The sequence below is a fragment of the Misgurnus anguillicaudatus genome, chromosome 20 (genome assembly GCF_027580225.2).
Source record: "Misgurnus anguillicaudatus chromosome 20, ASM2758022v2, whole genome shotgun sequence".
NCBI lineage: Eukaryota > Metazoa > Chordata > Actinopteri > Cypriniformes > Cobitidae > Misgurnus > Misgurnus anguillicaudatus.
The window spans coordinates 29,748,975-29,765,198 of record NC_073356.2 but is presented as its reverse complement, the minus strand read 5'-3'; the positions used below and the strand labels follow the sequence as shown (position 1 = coordinate 29,765,198).

Genomic DNA, 16,224 nt, shown 5'->3' with positions numbered 1-16,224 from the left:
GAATACATGCAATACTATTTATCAAACTCATGTTAAAGACTCAAAGAGTTCAAAACCATTACTTTATTTACAAATAATTTAATACATGCTTATACATTTTGGCTTACAGGCCTTAAGGACATTAAGGACATATTGTTTATAATTATTAAAAATATGGTATATACACATATATCTGCTTTGTACATCAAAGATACAAGAAAGTAAACAAATAAACTACTGTAAGTGCATTTGGAAACAAATAGATACAAACTAAAGGCAAGGTTAAACATTTTTAAAAGCTGATTTATGCAGTCTGTCTGTGAACCCACACACACACGCATGCATACAAATTTATGATACAAAGAGATACAAGAGATATTGCATATACCCCATCTGATTTTTAATGTGCCTTCAAATGAATCACTACAGCACATACTCTACATAAAAGCATTGATATACATATTACAGAATAACAAAGTGCAGTCAGCAGCTTATTTACACAATGTGCATGGTAAAACGGTAGGTTACTCTTAATGCATATTCATTTACTTATTAAACTGCATGTCTGTTTCAGTTGTATTATGTGTATTATGCATTATGTAAAATAAAATCACAAGAGAGAGAAAGAGAGAGAGAGATGGAGCTTTCAGCCCTTTAATCCGCCTTAAAGCCGTGTTGCCATGGACACCTCAACATTTTCATTCAGCTGCTAAAGTAGTTTTCTGGCGTGTGCATATGTAAACCCATGACAGCAGTCCACCTGTCCATAGACTACTTGTGACATACAAAAAATCCTTTTTAACAGCTCAGAAACCCTAAAGCAGTACAAAAAAAACCATTCAGAGTTTATAAAATCTTCAAATGTGATGCATTCAAGCATAAATTATATGCGATACGAAACTTTCAGCTAGGCTTTGAAAACTTGCAAGCGAAATAAAAACACGCAAGAGTTAAGCCAGTGTGTTGACATCCCCACTGCTTATCGATATGCAGTATACTTGAAACACTTAAACTAATAAAGTGCTTAGTTAAATGCCAAAGGCCTATGTGGACCTTTCTGAAATCCTATTAGCCAACCTTGAAATCTCTTCAACATACTGTAGTCCTGCCTAGTATTGCATTGTGGATTCATAATCATCCACCTGTTGCAGGTAAAGCAGAGGTATCTACTTAGTGGCTTTAACCTCATCTGCAGCTCTTTTGGGGTAAAGTGAACTGCATGGCAAGAATGATCAATAGATCCTTAATGACAAGGATCGAATGGATACTTCATGACACCCCCGTGGAGTTCAACTATTGGTTCACTCCAGGTGATGACATCACCGGTGAGGTGGCTTGAGCAGGAAGCTTGGTTGAAGATCTCGGTAGAAGTGAGCACACGTGACCACAGCTGCAGGTCTGACATTTCGCCCACGAAAGACTGCGTGGCATCAAATCGGCCACCCAGAGTGTCCTATCATGCAAGATGGTTGTAAGTTAGTGCGAGTGCCACTTATTTGATTCCCTGATGTGTGAATCTGTGTGACATACCTGTTCCTGTCCAAGAATAAAGACCCCTCCTGGTTTAATTGAATGCCAAGGAGACAGATTTTCCCCAGAGCCCCTTTTCACACCATCCTGATAAGCCTCCCACGTGCCGTCACGTGTGGACCATGTCACGCAGAGATGATGCCACTTACTGTCCGTCAGAGAAAGAGGAAGAGTGACAGCCTGAAAAAGGGAAGAGTACAGCTTTAATAAATCTGCTTTACTTATAGACATATGCTTTTTACATATGCATTTATACATTTTTCAGATTCTTTTATCCAATGTGACTTGCAGTGAATTAAATCTAAAGTAGGCTATACTGCAATGCTCTGCTAAGTGAGCTAAAATCTTTTCGCTTATATCAATTTAATATGATTTTGATATTAGCAAAACAAACAGTTCATAGCTTGTGTATGCGCATCCTCTTTTACCAAACCTTAAGTAATCCTTACCTTAAAGCAATAATCCAGCCAAATCAAAAATTTGCTAACTAGTTATTATAGTATATACATTTTGAAATATGGATATTTTTCATACAAAAAAAAAGAAAATCGCACAGAAGACCTTAATTAACCCCTTGTAGCCGTGTGGATTACTTTTGTGAAGGATGGATGCACTTTTTGGGGGGTTAAAGTCAGAATTTGTTCCCTGATCCCTGTTTTAAAGTTCTACCACTATAAAGCTTGCAGTAAATATCTCCAAATGTGTTTATCTGAAAGATGATGGACATGTGTGAGTAAATCATGGGGTAATTTTGATATTTGGATGGAGTATCCCTTTAATAATAAAGTATCCCTGAACTATGCTATTTATGATATTGATAAATCAGTGCTGTTTTATCTGCACATCACACTTTAAATGCTGTATTTTGCATATTACACGTTTTTATGCTGCTACCAACTTCTGCTATTTTATATGTAAAGATGTTTACAAGAATCAAAGACTATATATCTTGTAATGTATTGCATTGTCTTCTGTCCTGCACTGTCTTTTATCTGGCACCGTGTGCACAAGGTTACTACACCAGGTAACTACTTTTTCAATGACCTTGCAATCTTTTATCTTGACTTGTTTGTACAAAGTGACCTGAAGAAGTAATAGTCCAACTACTTAAACATACGCAAATGTGTATGTAAAGAGTAATTAATAAGATAAGATCTTCCTGGTTTAAAAACAACAACAAAGTAGAATGTATTCACACGTCACCTAGGATAAGCCATTAACTAGTTAGATAGGATGATGCAAATGGCTGGGACGCCAACAGGAAGAGACAGCTTTGCAAATCGTCACAAGGACAGGACAAGGGCGACATTATAGGGTAGCTAAATCTGGTGACCCCTTTTTCTTGTTATATAGTCACGTATTTTTTTATTCTTTTTTCGTGCTATTATCACGAAATTTCGTGTTTTTCCGTGATCGTATAACGAATTCCTGTTTTCGTGTGATTATCACATATTGGTTACTGGACTGTTTTGTCCTATTTTCTTACCATTGTCGCTTCGGTTTAGGGTTAGATTTACATAAAATGACATCCCTAACCAAACCCAACTCTAACCCTAACGCCAGGTGACATATAAAAAAATAAACCAGAAAAAATAGTATTAACCAATATATAAAGTGACATTCTAATGCAAGCACCAAATCTAACCCTAAACCAAAGTGACAATGGTTTAAAACTAGGAAAAAGCACTTGAGTAACCAATCACACGAAAACAGGAATTTGTTATACGATCACGAAAAAACATGAAATTTCGTAATAATGGCACAAAAAAGAATAAAAAAATACGTGACTATATCACAAAACTTTGTGAGACTGGGTAGCCTGTCCATAATGAGCATTAACTACAGCACTGCATTTGATCATAACAATTTTGTCTTGGTACAGTTATGAGTTCATATAAGAAAAATCACTGAAAATTTCTCATTTTATTGAGATTAACTCATTCCCCGCCAGCCATTTTTTGCAAAGTGGCCCGCCAGCATTTTTTCTGATTTTCACAAAAGTTTCACAAAATGCCTTCCAGGAAATTTTTTTTCTAAAAAATATATAAACATAGAAATATATCAAATGAAAGAACAGACCCTCTGCTTTCAAACTCACAAACAAAAAAAAATAGGGAAAAAGGTTTCACCCCTTCTATATTTTTTACTCTGCTTATAAACTCTTAAATATGGGTATTTTTCTTCAAAAATACATATTTTTTAGCAAAAAGCTGAAATAATTGTATTTTTGTGAAGGGATTTTTTTTCGAGATCAGATTCAGAACGATTATCAAAACATACACAGAGTTTAAAATTAGTAAATAATTTTTTTGCTTCAGTTGGGTAATCCCATAGCACAATCGCGCAGTAAGTAGGATTTCCCCCCATCTAGTGGTGAAATTGTATTTTGCATTGAAATGAATATTGCTCTCTAGCGCCTCGCTTTTCCAAATGCATGTCGCAACTACGGTAGACGTTTTGTACACACTGATCTCCTTGTCAGTTTCAGCTGGTTCACGTGTTCTGAACGAAAACGCGTTGCTCTGCTATTATAGTTTTTCAATATGGCGGAAAGACATGGAAGCCTTCTTGGAGGTAATTTGACACTAATGAGGACATATTTATGAATTAAAACATTGATTTTGACTAATAAAATACTTTAAAAAAACTACACATTGTCCCTTTAATTGACGGGATAACTCGTCAATGGCGGGGAAAGAGTTAAATGGAGGGCAGTGGAAACCTTTGCTGACATTTCACTTTGAAAAAGACAAATGTCTCTATTAGTTACAATAGAGGTCTCAACATCACAAACTGAGCTCAGATTTGCCAAGTCTGCAATTAAAAGTCCATATTATTGAAGATTTCAATATGAACATAAACATTTATTATGTTTATGATTAAATAACGTATACGATCTACATTAATATTATATCTTTATATAACCATAATGTATTCAAATTTGTTTGTATTTTTATTTCTCCTAACACTTTAAAAAAATGCTGGGTTATTTTCAACCCAGTGTTGGGAAATAAACACAGCTGTTGGGTTAAATTAACCAAGCATAGATTAAATTACAACCCAACGGGATGGGTTCATCCCTTTATCCCCCAATGCTGGGTGGAAGATAATCCAGAAAATGTTTATATTTGACCCAAAAATATGTTGAAATAACCCAGCATTTTGGGTTGAAACAACACAACACTAGGATGTTTCTGGGTTGAAAATAACCCAGAGTGTGGATTTGCTGAATTTATTACTTTTTGGTTGAGTTATACACAACCCAATTTCTGTCCCTTGTCGTTCACTAGAAGCTCCATTGGATTGTTGCCCCACTCAATCAGGACAAGTTCGTTGGCTTGTCCTGGGACAGAGTAAGAAAACGGCGTTCCTATCCCAGGACCTGAGCCCCCTTTCAGCCAAAGACAGACTGTCAGGGCAAAGATCTCGTTCAAAAGTGTGCGCTTGATTCGGCCGTACATGTAGTTGGTGCGCATTGGGAAGCCGATCTGAAAAGCGTCAGGATTCTTGTGCTTTTTGTTGGGTTCTGTTGAATGTAAAGACAAGGGTTTAATGAGATCTCATATCAACACTTGGACAGACGCTATACTGTTTAATTGGTGACTTGGAACAATGAATTAATATAAATATATTAATTCAGATATTGACAGTAATATCACACATTTGTAAAAATATTTATACATTTAGCAGATGCTTTTGTCTAGAGAGACAGTTATGAAAATGATAAAGCATCTTAGATTAATCCTAAGGAGCCAATAAAATGAAAAGTGTTAGCGTTTTAACAAATTTTAAAGACCTCTTATCTTTATATGTATTTTATGTGCTTTTATGTACTTGTAAGACGTATAACCTGTTTCAGGAGTCTTGTGAAGATTGCTAAGCACTGTTTCTAGCTTATTGTGTGCTCCTCGACTGGATAATCTTGACCCGGTTGGTTTGTAGGGAATCTGCCGATGGTTGCCATGCCCATCACTGCCTTGATGTCCATCATGGTCGTGACCATTGCTTTGATGCACATCCTCATCGTGGTGGTCATCGTGACCGTTTTGATGATTTTCATGGTGATCATCATGGTCGCTGTCGTGGTGGTCATCATGACTGTTATGATGGTTGTCATGGTGATGGTTGCGACGGTCGTAGAGATAACTGTAATGGTGGTTATAATTGGGACTGGAGTGATGGTCATCGTGATGGTTGGCATGGTGGTTGCCATGGTGACTATCATGGCTGCTGTGGTGATTATTACGGTGGTCATCATGTCCGTGATGATTGTCGTGGTGACCGTTGTTATGGTCGCTCTCATAGTGATGATGGAGCTGTTCTTCAAGCGCGTTGATCTTGCGCTGTAGGAGATCTCTCAAAGAACTCGAGTAGGAACTGGAAGAATTTCTTGTCTGTGAGAATAAGGACGTAGAAAAGATAAATAAATCAACAATATGCTTGATGGGACTAACTAATGTGGTGATCAAAAGCTGTGCATACACTGTGGTTTGTGTTTTGTGGAATTTGTCAAATGACATTGTACGAGTAAATCGAATACGGTGTAAAGCCCAAGCTCACAAACTCAACTCGCTTTCTGTAATCACGTCACTAATAAAGCAAGCTCCTGATTGGTCAATGCTGGACAATTTTCTGGCAAAGTTCAGATTTTTCAACTCGCGCGTTTCCCGCGGCAACGCTCAATTCGCGGGTACCGCACTGCAGGATGCCTATTCACGTATTTGCATTGACTTAACATGTAAATCACTCGCACTTGTCGCCTCTTATGCGTTTGGTGTGAACGCACAGTAACAAGGAGCGACCAAAAATTCCGACATGTCAGAAATTCATCCGACTGTCCAATTGCTGGTCAGGAGAGGTTAATTGTCTCCCTGTACCGCCTCCCTGTTCACTGCACGACAAAAAAAAAAAATGGGATGAAGCTGAAATTCGCACGCTTACAAAAAGTCGCACATCTCAGAAATCGGCTCAAATTCAGATGGTAAATCGCACAGTGTATGCCATATGTTAAATCAAATCAAGACCAAGACCAGACCAGTACTCCTCAAATGTATCTGTAAGTTCCACATTACCCTAAAAAGTTTTAATAAAATACTTTAATACACCAAAATACCACTGTGAGTTGCTTGGAAATGCACAACAGTTCTGCTAAAAGGATGGTTTGTTTGAAACCATTTACGAATAATAAAAAAAACCTTTATATTACCTTCTTGTTTTTTTTTTTACATTTGTATGAAATGAATATCAATTATGAGCATGTTTGTGAAAACAGCTCTCTTGCTCTTGTGATATCATTTGTTATAATAAAAAATAGATTTCAAGACCAGGTTTATAGAAACTTATACAGCAAACTTATTTTTACATTTATTTTTAAATATATATAAAAATTAAAATATATTCTGTATAATATATGCTGTATAATATATTATACAGCAAACTTATTTTTAAATATATATATATATATATATAAAAATGTAAATATATTTCATAAAAATAAATATAATATGCTGAATATGTTTATAAAAATTTCTTTTTCATCAATATATTTTTTTGTATATTTTTCCATTTTTTTGTATATTTTGAAATATATTTTAAAAATATTTTAAAGTATTTACATTCATGTTGCATTGGGAAAATTACTTGTTTCTGTTAATATAGTATAAATCTTAAATATATATATTAAATATATATTTATAATATCTGTAAATTATACTTTATGCAAAAATATACTTTATAACATTCTATATTTATAAACTTTTATATTTTGGCCAGAAAAAAAAATTGCCAGATCATTTTTGTTGTGCTATATGGGAAAAACAAAATTTCTGCAGTGACTTGCATGATCCTTTATCATATCATTAACATTCTTTAGCATTATGACACTACAGGCCCCTCCTTTCTTCAAATAGTCACAGCAAATCCAGCTTTACACCACGCCATATCAGTCCACGCTTAATGGCTCAAGGCAGATGAAGCTAATTGGTGGTGGCAACAACAAGCACATTGCAGACATTCGTCACCGGTACGCTGTGTATGCATTTACTCAAAAGACAACGCGATTATAATAATGTCACTTTCATGAGTTATAAAGCAGATACATAAAAAGCAAGCATTATGCATTTCATTTCTTTGTTTTTTAATGCCGTTTTTAATCTAACTGCACTGTGACTATCATTTCTTTTAATACATATATCAAGAAAATGTATGCACCTGAAGATTTTCCAGCCTCTCTTTCAAAGCCTGCAGAGTCCTTCCTGTTTGTTCAGGGGAGAAGCCTCCGTGTTTGCCCAGATATGGAGATTTGCCTCTGTGATGGTCATTGCGGTGCCCATTCAAAGGAAAGTGTGGATCGGCATAGTGATTTGAGGAATGATGGGAGTTGTGGCTTGGTGGGCTATGATGGTTATCATCATGATGCCCTCTCCCAAAGCCCTCACAGAGGGTCAGTTTAGCCGTCAGTTCCCGGATGGTCTCCCGCTGATCCAGAATAGTTTCCTTCTGTCGTACAAGGCTCTCCCTAAGGTGAAGGATGGTGGCTTTGGCCTCGTCAGACATGCCATGTCGGCTACTACTGGTGGTGTGGCTATTTGGCGGCCCGCTAACTGGCCCGTGATGTCCATTTGCATGCCCATCTGAATGGCCATCGCTGCTAGGCCCATGAGCAGCCCCACCTGGTGTTAAACAGCTTAGGTCTGCATCCACAGGGATCGGGATGCAAACAAGCTTGGGTTGCGTTCCCCAGTCGTATTCCAAACCTGGCACGCTACTAACTGTGATTGAGGGCAATAAGGATAGAACGAGAAGAGGAAAAAGGCAGAGAGGGGGTTTATACAGTCCATGAAAAATCCAGTACATGTGTTCGGAGAAAGGCAGCAACATAAGGGCTTGATTTGTGGTTTTCACCATCATAAAATTCCTATTTAAACTGATGTGAGCCATGAAAATATGTCATGGGAGAACAATGAATGGATTTGGGAATCCATGACGAATCTCTGATAATTTCAATTCAGTTACCATTTCTTTGAACAGTTAAAAATCCATCAAATGTTGCATCGAGGCATACCAGCATCCGCAGGATGTTACGTCATTACTTTACCACATAGAAAAGGCAATAGGAGTGGTTGATTGTTCCCTGGCACCAGGTTGATGAGGTCTTTGGCACGCCACCTCTCCGGAGTTTGGCAGTTAAAATTAATCCTTTAATTTCCGGATACTGTTAGGCCAAGGTACATTCCTGCAGATTATACAAAAGCTATATTTTAGTCGTAATAAAGCCATGCCCAAAAAACTCAGAGATAAGGAACTTTTGTGTAACCGCATCTAGATCATAAAATAAAACTGTAAAAAAGTTCTGTTGAAATTACTTGCTACTGGTTGCCGGTAACTTACAGTAGATTTAAATGTAGGCCTATGTTATTTACTGGCAACATTTTGTTCAAAGTTAAATGAATATTAAAGGAATATTCAATTTTCTTAAAAGAAAAATCCAGACAACTTACCCACCACCATGTCATCCAAAATGCCGATGTCTCTCTTCGCTCAGTCCAGAAGAAATTATGTTTTTTGAGGAAAACATTGCAGGATTTTTCTAATTTTAATGGACTTTAATGGACACCAACACTTAATACTTAACTCAACACATAACAGTTCTTTTCAACGGAGTTTCAAAGGACTATAAACGATCCCAAACAAGGCATAAGGGTCTTATCTAGCGAAACAATTGCCATTTTTGACAAGAAAAATAAATATATGCTCTTTTGAACCACAACTTTTCGTCTAGGTCCGGTCCAGCGTGACCTAACGTAAATGCGTAGTGACGTAGGGAGGTCACGTGTTACATATATAAAACGCACATTTGCGGACCATTGTAAACAATAAACTGACACAAAGACATTAATTAGTATCAGTTGACATACAACAACGTAGGAACAGTCCTCTTTCAACACACTTGTAAACACTGGGGCGGAGTTTCGCGTTCGTCCTCTGTGACCTCTTGACGTATTGCGTGAGGTCACGCTGGCGCATCACGACCGGATCTAGACGAGAAGTTGTGCTTTAAAAGTGTATATTTGTTATTTTTATTGTCAAAAATGACAATCGTTTTGCTAGATAAGACCCTTATGCCTCGTTTGGGATTGTTTATAGTCCTTTGAAACTCCGTTGAAAAAAACTGTTAAGTGTTGAGTTAAGTAGTAATTGTTGGTGTCTATTAAAGTCCATTAAAATAAGAAAAGTCCTGCAATGTTTTCCTCAAAAAACAGAATTTCTTCTTGACTGAACAAAGAAAGACATCAACATTTTGGATGACATGGTGGTGAGTAAATTATCTGGATTTTTCTTTTAAGAAAATGGAATATTCCTTTAAACATTTACAAGTCTTTGTCTTTACAGAGTAAAGCATTCTGGGAAACAAAATCTGAAGCAAAAAAAAAACAGAAAAAGGTGGATGATGATTTCTGGTTCCCAGAATGCTTTGCATGAGACTGTAGTTTTATTCTGTAAAGATAAAGACTAAATAACATAAATTTAAATCTACGGTAAGTTACCAGTAGCAAGTAATTTCTACAGAACTTTTTTACAGTTTTATTTTATGGTGAGGTCCATTTGCATGAAAATCACTTGGATAAAGATATGATCTAGATGTGGTTACACAAAAGTTTTTTAAATTTACAGTAAGTTCCCGGCAACCAGCTGCAAGTAATACTGTAATTTCTACGGAATTTTTCTGAAAATTTGTAACCATACTGATAAATACCAGATCTCAAAAGTATTACATTTTTCATTTTCCAATTATTTTCCATCGTTTCTTCCTCAAATGCACACACGAAATGAAAGTAAAATATTATTTGTTTATTGAAAAGCCGTCTCTTCTCCATTTCTGGTTTGTGCATATTAATTCACAGAGTTCCTACAAAGTATGTTGTCCTATTTTTTGTCACATCACATCCATAACGCTTGTACAGGTATAAGTCCTTATCTAAAACAGAAGACGTAATATTTTTCTGACTTTATCATCAGGGCTTTAGAAAAATATAAACAGATGTTTCAATATACTGGTAATAATACAGTACATTCTGAAAAGTTTTTTATTTTTCGACTCAAAATGTCAAATCCATAACGCTTGAATTGCTCATTTATATATACAGACACATACAGTTGGTAAGAGTGGATGGTACATATATCCCTGTCCCAAATTTGAGATGTGTTACAGCAATCAAATTTATTTGTAAAATTAAATTTTATTTGTCTAAAACTAGACATGCACAATATTACATTTTACCACCGATAGCAATAGCCAATTTTTCAGACCGATATCTGCTGATATTTTAGTGATTATATTAAGTTGCCTAACTAAATTCTGAAGATTACATTTTCTGAATGCTATTCATTCATGTTATGACAATTAATATTGAACAATAAAGTGATGCTTCTTAACATTTTCTATACACAGAACTCAAATTCATTGCATTTTCCTGTTCACATTTGGTTGACAGGATATATAACGTCCATGATAGTGTGAAAAAATTGCTTTTATCGACCAATACAGATTATTGGTCGATATATTGGTGCATCTCTACTTAAAACTGTACATTTTTTCAGTATAAACTTTTATTATTTAGTTTGTTATAATTATTTATTATAATAAAATTTGGGTTTATGAGATTTGAAAATCACTGCATTCTGATTTTATTAAACTTTTTACAGTGTCACATTTTAACTGGGGTTTGTACACATATATACACCATGATCCCTAAATGTTGACGAACCTTCAGTGAGGTTCAACATTCATTGAGGAACACCCTTTCCTAATATTCATATGCATACATCAATATTTTTTATATAAAAGGCACGTTTAAATTGTGTTAGATAAAGAGTTAGAGTAATTGTGATATTATAAAGACAGCAAATTGTTTACAAATCTAACTTTTACTGTTTTTACTTTGGTCTTTATTTCTTAAATTTTTTTAGGAGCCCTAGGAACCTTCCGAGGGACCCCAGTTTGAAAACCTCTGGTTAAGACAATCTACCTGAGGATACTGTACCACGTCACAGTTTTCCAAGCAAGTAAGAAGCGTCTCCAAGGTTGATTATCTAATAGGATCTAGTGAGGATTGGTCATGGTGAATTGGCTTGACATGCTCAGGGCGGACTCTTTCTGCTGTACTGTAATGATCACATGTGTTGATAGTACCGTGTTGCAGTCTGCTGCTTAAAAGTCAATTCAGAAACATTATAGGTGCATGTGGTCAGCAGACTAGTAATGTAAGCAGCTTGCCAGTTCTGTACTAAAATGTGTTTCTCACGCTGTATGGCACACAACCTCAGACAAAAAAAATCAGACAGTACTCAAAGTAGGTGAGAAAAGATCAATGTAACTGTGAAGGTCCGTTCAGCTTTGTTAGACTATAAGCAAATAGAGATGTCTACATCCATGCCCATACTTTACAAAGAATCAAAATTTTGTAAAGTGCTTAAAACAGTCAAATGGATGTGCAAATTGTATGCACTGAATTAAATTGACAAACTATTTAGAAGAATCTCAACTACACTTTCAGACACAAAAGGTACAAAAGTTGTCACCGGGATGGTACCTTTAAAAAGGTCTTACAGATATGTACCTTTGAGGTTACTTTTTAAAAAGCTACCACCCAAGTCACAACTTTTGTACCTTTTTTTGAGTGTGTAGCTGAGCAAAGGGGAGCAGAGTCAAGTGACAACTCTGATCTCAACCATTCCCGACTTGCATTGATGCTTAAATCAATCTGCTGGATCATTTACATAGTCCTTATTCAGAGACTAATTCAATAAAGAGAGATAGACTAATGCTAAATCCTTTAAATTGGACTGTATCATGTCACAAACAGATGTCATGAATGGCACATACCGTGTGATTTTTAAAGCATCCAAAAAAGTATTTGGAAGTCAATAGGTACGTCAACTGTGTGGTTACCATCATTTATCAAAATATCTTACTTTTGTGTCCAACTGTTAAAAACTCATATACAGGTTTAGAACAGCACGAGTAAATGAGTAAATTATATAATTTTCATTTTTGGGTGAACTATCCCTTTAACGATTTTTGAGAATAAAAAGTACAAACTCTCCAGAATAATAAAAAAATGTTTCTTTGTGTCAAATGTTATATTGTGTATAAAGGCTATATTATATATTATAAATTAATATAATAGCATATATACATGCTGAATGATTAGTATTGTAAGAAGCATATATGCAGGTCATTGGAATAAAAAGGTGACATCAGGGCATACTGAGATTTGTTCACCATGTTCAGGTCACACTGTGTCATAAATGGTGTCCTGTGTGTACTTATCACAAACTAAGTTTTATGAACACCACTTCAAAATGTTAAAAAACATACACAGATCAAAGCAAGCTGTTCCCATTAAAGCATTATTGCAAAAAGCTCTTCTAAGACTGAAGATTTTTTTTAAACAACATACAGAATACAATATAGAACTAATGTCATTTTTAAAGCATACAAATTTCTGCTTAAACACTATGATATTGACTGATTATTGTCTCTATAAGGGACGTGTAACTTGTCTATGTGAGAAAAAGCTGATTATGTTCTGTTAAAGCATATCATTTAGTCTGCCTAAAACTAATTAGATTTTATATTGTTGTTTATATTAAAACAAAAGAATTGCTCATAAGATTTTTTTAAGCAGCATTCTGTAATTCATCTAAATCAAACAAAATGGCACTAAAACACAAACATGGATCAAAATCATACCTGTTGACGTAACTCAATAAGCTCCATCTGTTTTATAGCAAGAAAACAAATTAACAAATGCAGTCGCGCCATAGAGTTGGGGTTAGGCAGTCCATTCAAACACCCTGATCAGATTGAAAGGGATTTGCTTTAGGGAGGATAAACTTTCTCCACCTCTTGCTCCCTCCCATTTTCTTATGAGATTCAATTGTATTGCCCCTTAATTTGTGCTAAACAATGATATTTGTTTTTTTAATAAACCCCGAAAATTGCTTTTGTGTCAATGTGACATTCAGTTTTCCCATTAAAATATATTTTTAAATATTTTAAAAATATACAAAAAATGGCCAAAAGTATATTTGCTGAAATATATTTTGGAATATGTTTACAAAAATATATTTTTGTATATTTTGAAATATATTTAAAATTTTGATGCATTAAAAAAATATTTAGCCCTCCATATATTTCAATCCACGTCGCAATGGAAGAAAAACTTTGTTTCAAAAAGGTTCAAATTAAATATATTTTCAACTTTAAAACTACTTTATAGATAAATAAAATTAACTTGTATTTAGAATATTTTTAAAATATTTTTTGGCAAAGAATACATTTTTGCCATATGGGATGTAAAATAAGAAATGTATTTGCTTGCCCTTCAAATACATTTTGAAATATATGTTGATATATGAAGGTTAAAACTATATTTCCAAATTTAAAAAATATATTCAGTTGAGTAGCCTATTACTGTCTATAAACTGTATTTAGCATATATTCAAAATATATTTCTGGCCAATTTTTTTTTTTGCCGTATGGGTTACATGGGGTACATTTAATTTTAACTTCGGAGTACAGTTGGCCCAAACAGAATTTTGTGTGGCCCAATTTGGAAAGAAAATTGGCATAATTCTGCTAAGTAAATTTGGCATACTAACTAAGTTAAGAGTATTATCTGAAAACACAATTATACTGTAATAGCCAATATAAACTGTAAAAAAAGAATACGCTGGGTTTACTTAAAAATATAGTGCATCATTAAGTAAGTTTTACTTAAATTTTTAGCAATTTTAAGCAATACTTTTTCAGTGTACTGAAATATTGTCTGTCTTATTTATGATCACATGGATATGATTTGAGGATGTTGTCTCTGGCAAATGAAATGAAACTCTACTGAAGAGTCAGAATAATAAACCTTCTCTCAGATTATATGTTTAAACAAGATGAGCTTTTGAAAGTCAGCACATTAAGTCCTCTTATACTCTGAGAGCATGGTTGCCATATTCTGGTTCAATTTTGGGTATTCATAGGAAAAAACGGCTATTAAAGCACTCTCAAAATAGTTTTTTACCTGGATAAAATGTTTAAACATATCTCAGACATACAGTTAAAACATTTGTTTGATGGTGAGGTGTAATGGACACAAATTATTTAACTTTCATAAATCAGGAAAATTTTCAGGTATTTATCTTCAAGAACTTAATTAAACAATATCATGGCCATACACTAATATCAAGCCCATATATATCAATACAATACTTCATATAATATATTTTATAGTATTCATACAGGGGAGAACAGCATTTCAAATCTTTTCTTGCTTACAGTGACTGGAAACATCCTCATATAACCTCATTACTGTACATAACCGTATTGTCTACATTAAGTATTCAATCTTATAATCCACATCTCTAATGTGCTTCTTACTATTTGTGTTGCCAAAGGTGCTATGTTTGTCCAGCAAGTCACTGCTGACCCCACTTAGCCTGGTTATGGCATCCTTATAATAGATTCTTCTCTGGGGACCTTTGTGATCAAACTACTTGCCATTATCACCTGTGATATAATGGGCATCAGATCTTAAGCTATTCACACCGTATGCCAGCTGGCCCAAAAAGGAAGGAGCAAGTGAGGTGCTCAGATAGACATGTAGGTGAGTAAGAACACAACTGATAGCTTTACGAATCACAAAAGACTGCCAGGTATAATAATACTGCAACCACTAAGAAAAATCCTATTTACTTTGTATGTAGTATGCAGAACCAAATGGAGTTGCAAAAATGATTGATCAAATTAAATAAGCAAAAATGATTGAAATCTTCAAACAGTTTTCTGCTGATTTTTTCTAACTGACAATTAAAATAAAATAGTAGTCTATTACTGCCACCATAGACATCAAATTTACTTCACTTACATTTAAGAGGCTAATACATAGAAGTTTTGGACTGAATGCAGATGTTGGTCTAATGGACATCTGCCAGGTGGCGCCACCTGCTGGCCAGTGTCCCTAAAGCTGAAGTTTTTAAAGGTTAGTGAGTGCACCGACCACAGAGCCATCGCCATGCTGAGCACATAAGACTGCAGCACAGTGTCTGTCTCATCCTTGCTGGTTCTCCCTTTTGTCTGTCTGATAAGGGCCACATAATACAGATGTGAAGGTGTCAGTAGAGCCTACATCACGGATTCATTGAACAGATTGAATACAAACTACAGTTTCGATGCTGCAGTAATGTCTAATCAACTGTGTGTTCACACTTGTGTAAAAGTGTTTTAAAGTGCACCTATTTAAGTGCTAAAAACAATCATATTTTGTGTATTTGGTGTAATACAGTGTGTTCGCATGGTTTATCAGTCCTTCCAGAAACATGCTACGTTATTTTATGATTGTTACAGGCAAAAATCCTTGATCTTGCGGCACGGTTTCTTATATTCTTATTCTTATATATATCTCAAGGGTTTTTCTCCTCCTAGGAGTTTTCCCACAGGGCTTTTGTCCTAGGGGTTTTTTCATCCTCGGGAGAGTCAGCCAATATTGGCTTAACTTAGCACTTTACTGTAAACGCTACATTATTACTACGGTCGCTTGTATGGTTTATTCTTAGCCGCTGTATTCTACTTCTTATGTAATCTATCGATTATTCTGTGTTTTCCCCTTCATCTATTCATGTAAAGCTGCTTTGAAACAAGGGCTATATAAATAAAATTAT

General features: G+C 35.0%; 1 protein-coding gene across 1 annotated transcript; it reads right to left on the bottom strand.

The window, feature by feature from the left end:
- Positions 1-78: 78 nt before the first annotated feature.
- Positions 79-13,373, bottom strand: LOC129455896 (neuronal pentraxin-2). Its single transcript, XM_073858483.1, has 6 exons — positions 13,265-13,373; positions 7,720-8,743; positions 5,360-5,903; positions 4,767-5,035; positions 1,510-1,689; positions 79-1,432 (listed from the first exon to the last, which is right to left on the bottom strand). Exons 2-6 carry the CDS (start codon positions 8,446-8,448, stop codon positions 1,223-1,225), a joined length of 1,932 nt encoding a protein of 643 aa, XP_073714584.1. The 5' UTR covers positions 8,449-8,743; positions 13,265-13,373; the 3' UTR covers positions 79-1,222.
- Positions 13,374-16,224: the final 2,851 nt, after the last annotated feature.

Bases quoted from the DNA above. Each gene is read 5' to 3' on its own strand.
- LOC129455896 (XM_073858483.1), bottom strand. From the start codon at position 8,448: ATGGCTCACATCAGTTTAAATAGGAATTTTATGATGGTGAAAACCACA. The intron at 5,904-7,719 runs GTGCATACATTT...TTATTCTCACAG, and splicing joins AGAGGCTGGAAAATCTTCAG to ACAAGAAATTCTTCCAGTTC. The intron at 1,433-1,509 runs GTATGTCACACA...CTTGCATGATAG, and splicing joins TTATTCTTGGACAGGAACAG to GACACTCTGGGTGGCCGATT.